Genomic DNA, 8,421 nt, shown 5'->3' on the forward strand with positions numbered 1-8,421 from the left:
TATGCAAAAAAAATTGCTTGTTTTTTCTTTTTGTTCTTCATTACCATAAATCCAGCTAAATACATTTAGTCTAGTTTCTATTAAAAACAAATGCCAATCATACTTATATGGATAATGATCATCAGATTTTATGTCATTAGCATTACAGGACCACAAATTGAATTTTGAAGCTGTAAGTCAATGCTCTGAAAAGGTTCATCTGCTATTTGTAGATCATTTACACTTCTATGTTTATATAATCTTAACCAAGAAACCCATACTGAATATGGCAATACATATTGCTCTGCTGCTTTTGAATGGGAATAAATAGGTACAGTCTAATAGAGTCAATATATGATGAAAATGGGCTGTGATCAATAATAGGACATGCTGGGAACCAGCAGTTAGCGTAATGGCTATGTCGCTGGACTCCCACATAGTCGACCGTGGTTCGTGTCCCGGACCCGGTGGCTTAAAACTCACGCCGGGCGCATGTGCGTGCGTGCCCAAGATCCCGAGAGGAGAATGGAGGAGAAGGGATTGCGGCTGACCATCCCCCCTGGGGGGTGATTTCTCGCTTTCTGTCTCTATGTCTCTCTCTGTCTGTCTGGCGAGCGCACGCGCCCTACAGTGAAAATCTCTCTCAAAAAAAAAAAAACAATAATAGGACATGCTGAAGTTTCAATAAAAGCTCAGATATTGACTGACTCTTCAAATTGGCCGTTAGCAACTAATTGGGGGCTTTCCCTGACCAAATATACTTTACTGATTTTTTCAGTAAATAGCAAGAGAGTTGATAGAATTTCATAAAGCAGTAATTCCTTGATCACAAGGCAGGGCAATTAAATTTTGAAAAGGTTAATTTTGAGCACATGATCAATAAGTGTAACAGAAACAAATCAATGGAAAGAACTAAAAAGCACTAAATGTAAATTTTATTAATATCTTCAGCTTTATGGGTAGGAAACTCTATGAAGCAACAATGGAGTGGTGACGAAGCTACTTTTTATTAAATATGTAAATTGATACATTTTGCTGAGGATCAGATTTGGGCTTGTTTTTCATGCCTTGACAAAAATAAGTCTTTTGAGTTTTTAAAGGTGTGAGTTCAAATTTTATTTATTAAACTCACAAATTCATAACTTTGCACATATTGTTCATTTTCTCTGAGCTGCACATTCTTCTTAGAATTAATAAAACTTACACAATGGGATTACTAGGGGATTAAATAATATGGAAACATGAAATAGTCTCTGAATCAATGTTCATTTTATACCTGGAATCCTTTTATCACTATATCATTTTGTGTGCATTTTATTTATTTAATTCTGTGAGGAAATTGGGATGCAATCCAATTCTATGTTCTCTGAAGATACAATATATAATAATATAATTTGCCAGCTATCTCGCCAAAAAAAAAAAAAAAAGGCCCGACTACTCAGGCCTGAGAAAATACAGGTTTGGTCAGCTCAAATCTGGTGCTCTAGGCCACACCAAAGCAGGACATGGGGAGTCTTAACCAACCTTTCAAAACAGAACCCCTGGTCACAGTCCGGGTCCGGGCTAGTCATGGGTGAGGGAGGAGACAGTATCGCAGAGCAAAACTGACAATGTCCTGGAGAAGTTTTACAGATGCCGCCCACGGGTTGAGACGGCTTTTGTGTAAGTAAGCTGCCTTTCTTTGAAGGAACTAGAGGCGCTTGACTACTTCAACTTACCCGCTAGGCCCGCAAGATAACAGGTAGGATTTTGTCCTCCTGAAAACTGAATACCCAGTGTCTCTCTTTCTGCCTCCCATGTAGTTTTCTGAACCATAAATTAAATTTATAAAGATGAGAGAAAAAAAATCCACTTAAACAAATTAGTAAGTGACCAATAGGCAGTGATTTGTAATGATATATAATGGTTCTATAAAACACTACATAAGTCGTGTGTCATCTATAGCTATATTAATTTCTGTATCTACCCAATCACTCAGTCGCATGTGTTAGAACAAGTACAAATTCATGTACTCTGAAGGTTACTAAATGTGCAAATATGCTTTCTAGAGAAAGTCCTTACTCAGATGCTCTGCCCTCTTGTGTGTGCTTGTTTTATTTTAATTCATTTTTATTATTTTTTTTGTTCTTCTTCCCTTTCTCTACCAGATAAACTATTATTCCTTCAAGATTCAGCTATATGTCACTTCCTACAATAAAATGATCTCTTCATTTCCAAATCTTTAAGATCTGGCATCGTATGTACTGAGACATAATGATGAAAAAATAATCAACTAGTTAAATGCAAAACAGTGATGAATTTCAGAAGAGAATGATATATGTAGACAACCCATATTTACTGCATAATATGTCATTTACTAACCTAGAGAATAAAATGTGTAAGACAGAGAGAGGATGCCCTGGAGGCCATCTAATTATTTTTAAATTTGTAACCTGACAAACTTCACAAAATTGTTAGAAATGTTTCCAGTAAGCCTTGTGTAGATAGAAAAGATAAAAATAAAAAGATAATAGCTGTTGTATAGTACTTTACCTTTAATAAAACACTCCACATTTTTTTGTGACATAAATAATAGTGGTTTGGGAACCAGCAGTTAGCGTAATGGCTATGTCGCTGGACTCCCACGTAGTCGACCGCGGTTCGCGTCCCGGACCCGGTGGCTTAGAACTCACGCTGGGCGTGTGTGCGTGCGTGCCCAAGATCCCGAGAGGAGAATGGAAGAGAAGGGATTGCGGCGTGGCCATCCCCCCTGGGGGGTGATTTCTCACTTTCTGTCTCTATGTCTCTCTCTGTCTGTCTGGTTAGCACACACGCCCTATAGTGAATCTCTCCAAAAAAAAAAAATTAATAATAAATAATAGTGGTTTTATGACTAACTAGTATCTCTCTGACCAATGATCTTATTAGCTGATCTCACCTTGCATTGAAGGAATGCTTCACTGGGAAGGGGCCAGAAAACTTGGAGATGAGAGAGGGGGAAGATAAATTTATCTGTAATAATGAATGAGACAGTGACTGCAATTGAATAAAATAATAAGTTCTGGGGACCAGCAGTTAGCGTAATGGCTATGTCGCTGGACTCTCATGTAGTCGACCACGGCTCGCTACCCAGATCTGGTGGCTTAAAACTCACGCCAGGCGCATGTGCATACATGCCAAAGATCCCGAGAGGAAAATGGAGGAGAAGGGATTGTGGTGTGGCCATCCCCCCTGGGGGGTGATTTCTCGCTTTCTGTCTCTCTCTGTCTGTCTGACAACCGCACGCACCCTATAGCAAAAATCTCTCTCTCAAAAAAAAAAGTAAGTTCTGAACTCCTGGGCAAACGAGAAAAAACAGAAAGCTTTAAATACCTACCAACTAGAGAAAAGCACAGGGCACGAGGGCTAATTAGGGGAGGGGGGTATTTGAAGGCAGCTGTTTGGGAAATCCTGTAATGAGAATGACAGTGTGGGCTGGTCTTATGAATTCACCTACCTCTGAAATTTGCGAGATTGATTACAATAAAGACTCAATTTTTAAAAAATCGTTTTGAATGATCTGTACTAGTGTTCCTCTTTTTAATTGAAAAAGGAGTTCAATAACTAACTATAAATACAGACCAGTATTATAAAAGCTCTGCTTGACTTTTTTTCTTTCTTGTTTGTTTCAGTGCAATTCTAGGGTCAACAAGAACCACAAATTAGCAGTAGATTTATGTAGGGTTCATAAAATATTGTAGATACCATTCAAAGTAGTGACTTTGTATAGACTTTGGAGCCAAACTGCTTGGGTTCTAATTTGTAGCTTTGTTACTTGTTAGCTGTCATCTTGAGCAAGATACTTAAGACCTCTGTACTTCCTTCATGAAATAGAGGGACAAGTAGCATGTAGTTCATCTGGATGATAATTGCCACAAATTAATGCATGAAGATAAAGAATGTGAAGAGTGTGGGAACAGTACCTGACAGAATAGAGTCTAGTACTCTAGTATAACATAGATTTCAATCATGCTGGCTATTAGTATTTTTACACTCAGATGATGCAGAAGAACAAGTCTACAAACTGTGAATAGTAGACGTGCATGAAACAAAACTGACATTAAGTTATAAAAAGAAATGAAACTGAACTGAGTTTTCAGGGAGAACAAAAGATCTTCCCAGCCCTATGCTGAGATGGGCATCTGAGATTGTATTTCTGCAAGTCAGAAATTGTATTATATCTCAGAAATTCTGGTATATGGTCAGGGACTACTATGAGAACTTATTTCTTGTAAGATATTACTTGTACTGTAGTCTCCCTTTGTCTCTGGGGGATATGTTCCAAGACCCCTATTAGATGCCATAAACTATGGCTAGGATCAAACTCTATACATACTATATTTCTCCCTATACATACATACTTATGATAAACTTCAATATAAACTAGACACAGTAAGAGACTAACAATAAGTGACAATAACATATAATAATGATAATAATTTATGTGAATATGATCTCTCTCTTACTCAGAATACCTTGTACTGCACTGCCATATTTTGGGAGCATGTTGACCATGGATAGCTGAAACAATAAAAAGCAAAACTGTGGATAAAGGAAATTACTATATAATAAGCTGTATAGCACTGAAAGCAGTAAAGAATGATTTCAAAATCTTTCATTATCTTTGTCTTTTCCAGCCTGTATATAAAGGAGTTGTAACAACCATTTGTACTACATGATAAATGGAGCATAAAATGTCCTTGAAAAACATATTATAGATACAGGACCGGTTTATAGCCTAGAGGTTAAGGGAGCTGGATCCCATATGACCAACCATAGTTTGATTCCCAGTCCTGACTTTAAAACATGCTGTATTAGTTTAATGTGCTAAAAAAAATCCATCTTAAGATCCCGAGAGGCGAATGGAGGAGAAGGGATTGCAGCGTGACCATCCCCCCTGAAGGGTGATTTCTCGCTTTCTGTCTCTATGTATCTCTCTGTCTGTCTGGCGAGCGCATGCAACCTATAACGAAAAAAAACCTCAAAAAAAAAATCTATCTTACTAGTGTTTTAAACTATAGGAATTCATTTTTGTTGCTAGCCTACACACCTTTATTTATCTCTTATTTTTTAGGTTTATTTCCTGCTGTCCTGAATCTCGCTTCTAATGCTCTCATCACAACCAATGCAACATGTGGAGAAAGAGGACCTGAAATGTATTGCAAGTTGGTAGAGCATGTCCCTGGGCAGCCTGTGAGGAACCCTCAATGTCGAATCTGCAATCAAAATAGCAGCAATCCATACCGTATGTACTTTTGTATATATTTGAATAGTATTGAATAGAATCTATAATTGAGAAATTTTTGAGATAGTTGCATGAAATTCAAAGGACTTGTGGTCCCAGTAATGCCTTGTACTTTTTTTCCTTATATGAGCCTCTTTAAGGTTTCTCTCTGTCATTCAACAAACATTATTAGAGTTCTTTGCATACACTGGGCATGATGATGGGAGAGGACTCTCTAGCTGAAGACCTGTAGCAGTCACTAGGCTCACTATTTCCAGCATGATATCTGAGGCTATGGTTATTAATTCAGACTCTAGTCATTCACTAGTCATTTATATGCTAGGTACTTTGCTTGCTATCCAAGAGCAATAAAATATGATCATTGTCTCAGCTAATGAGCAAATGGGCCGGAAGTTGGTTATTGCTATGTAGTGTGATAAGAGCAAAGGAAAGAATGAATCCAGGGTCTAAAGAAGAAGATGTGAGACAGGAGAGTCACAAGTTCAGTTTTGGTGTAAGAGAAGACTTTTCAGATAAAGCAATGTTTAAGCTGCTAACCAAGAATAAGTATAGGAAAGAGATGAGGGAAAGGAAGAGAAGAAAGAATATCAGGAAGAAATAAGACCAGAATAATAGAAAACCTTACCTGGTCAAAGAACGACAAGTAGTTAGGAATGACTGTAGATGAGAGCATTAGAGGGCAGAGGTTTTGGATGAAACTGGTGCAGAGACTGAAACTAGATTATGGAAGTTCTTGCAAACTACAGGAAGAGTGCCTTAAGGAAAGCTGCCATACAAAGGCCCTGTGAACCACACTTGCATCCCAGATTCATTCCTGCATTCATTCAACAAGCAGTTGAACATTAGCAACGTGTTGCACTGAAGTACAATGGGAAATCAATCATACAAGTCATTACTTTAGGATACCCAGAGAAGAAGTGGGGGGAAAATAAAATTAATTCAGTGTTAAGGGAATCTGTGGTTTCCATGTAGATGTTAAGGTAATCTGAAGAGTCCTGTAAGAAAGTGACCCAAGTGCTAAGAGTCAGTAAGATTAAAGGAGAAAAAAAGAATTAGATCTTTTTTTTTTTTTTTTTTTTTTTTTTAGAATTAGATCTTGAAGGTATAAAGCAACATAGTATTTTCAGAGGACTGTAAGTAATTTAGCTTAATAAGTAAAAAATTTCTATGGCAGAGGGGAGGATTGTATGAGGTATATATATATATATAAAACACTACAAAAAGTTTGTGCAAACATGAAATTAAAGTATGAGTTTGGTCTGGTTCAAAAATTTGAAATCATTGCATAGCTTTTTTTCTATAATATGCATTTACATGAACTTTTAAAAAATGCTTCAAACATCTCTCTGTCTCTCTCTCACATATGTACACATAAGACAAGGTTAATAACAATACTTAATGTCAATTAAGGTGAGTTATGAGGAAAGGTTTTTATATTTTTTAAAAATTTGTGTAGTTTTCCTTTTTTAAAAAATAAACTCATTAGGGACCAGCAGTTAGTGTAATGGCTATGTCGCTGGACTCCCATGTAGTCGACCGCGGTTTGCGTCCCGGACCCGGTGGCTTAAACTCACGCCAGGTGCGTGTGCGTGCATGCCCAAGATCCCAGGAGGAGAAGGGAGGAGAATGGATTGCGGCATGGCCATCCTACCCCGGGGGGTGATTTCTTGCGTTCTGTCTCTCTGTCTCTGTCTGTCTGGCAAGCGCACACGCCCTATAGCAAAAACCTCTCAAAATAAATAGATAAGTAAATAAATAAACTCATTAATTTATTAAAGTTTCTTTGTTTATTTCCACAGAATGAGAGAGGCATATCTGACAGGGTCTTTTCACCATAAGCCTCCCCTCAGCCCTCTGGACAGCAAGGGTTGAGTGTGTGCTCAGATGTGCTCAGCATGTCGAGGCACACAAGGTCTTTACTCCACACAGCAGGGCTCCTGCTACATGTACCATTGCAGAAAGGTCAATAAATTTTATTTTTAGAGCAGTTTTAGATTCATAGGAAAATTAAGAGGGTACAGAAATTCTCCAACTACCCCTTTCTCTAACACATGCATAGTTTCCTCTGTTATCAATATACTCTTACAGAAAGGTTCATTTGTTAAACATGATGAACCCATATTGACACATCATTATCACCTAAAGTTCATAGTTTACACTAGAGTTCACAGCTGTATAATTTATGGGCTTAAACAAATGTATAATAAAGTGAACCCATTATTACAGTATTATACTATAGTTTAATTGCTCCTTTAAAAAAAAAAAAACTAGAAGTTTCTCCCCATAAAGGGATGCTTTCTCACTTTTTCTCTCTCTTTCTTTGTCTCTTTCCAGTGAATGCACACACCCTCTAGCATTTTTTAAAATGTAAAACTATTAAAATAAAGAAAACTTTGCCTCACAATTTGTATTTTTTTAATCTCAAAAAGAATCGGGAGGCATAATGCACTTTTTCTTAGAGCCAGTACAAGGGAAGGCAGCAGAGTTCTCCATTATTTAATTTAGGGATGCAGAAATATTAGGTCATCGGAAAAGTCATGATGTACTTTTCTATATTAAAGATATTTATTTAATTGAACCTATTATTATTATTTAATTTGCAAGAGGGCATGTGTGTTCACCAGAGAGAGACAGAGAAAGAGGGAAAGTGAGAAAGCAAGTTGCTAGGTCTGGAACCCAAACTGCGTCAGACATTTGGGAGTTTAGCAGCCCAAACCACTATGCCATCTACTGGCCTATCTGTTTTTCTATGCAAATATGCATCATGATTTTCCTGATGACTCAGTATTTATATATTTAGATCATCATATTTTTGTGATTAAAATTGGTGGTCTTGTATATCATGAAATATCAGAAAAAAATGTAAGACATCAAAGAAGAAAATTAAGTTAAAATTGGTTTTCTTAATAGTAACGAGTGAACTCACCATTGAAAGTAGTTAGATTATGTAAGAAATTGTGTGGTCAATACAATGTGGGTGGGAAAAGAATGGAAGACAACTGTAGACACCAGAGATAGTGTGAGAAGAGGGTGGGAAAGGACAGAGGGTCAGAAAGAGGGGTAAAAATAATTCTAGGAACTAGAAATGGAAATTTTTTTATAATATGCATGATTAAGTCACTATGCAGTATATTCTGGATGGGAAATCACATTTTGTATGCTGTGATGATGCTTAGGGA

General features: G+C 37.2%; 1 protein-coding gene across 1 annotated transcript in view; it reads left to right on the plus strand.

The window, feature by feature from the left end:
- Positions 1 to 1,589: 1,589 nt before the first annotated feature.
- The window catches only part of LAMA2 (laminin subunit alpha 2), a 509,250-nt gene continuing 502,418 nt past the window's right edge, over positions 1,590 to 8,421 (plus strand). Inside the window, exons 1-2 of the mRNA XM_027770245.1 lie at positions 1,590 to 1,641; positions 5,072 to 5,242. Of these exons, the coding sequence (XP_027626046.1) occupies positions 1,590 to 1,641; positions 5,072 to 5,242 (223 nt within the window). The remainder of the gene's footprint in view (positions 1,642 to 5,071; positions 5,243 to 8,421) is intronic.

This window comes from Tupaia chinensis, unplaced genomic scaffold (genome assembly GCF_000334495.1).
Source record: "Tupaia chinensis unplaced genomic scaffold, TupChi_1.0 Scaffold000117_2, whole genome shotgun sequence".
NCBI lineage: Eukaryota > Metazoa > Chordata > Mammalia > Scandentia > Tupaiidae > Tupaia > Tupaia belangeri.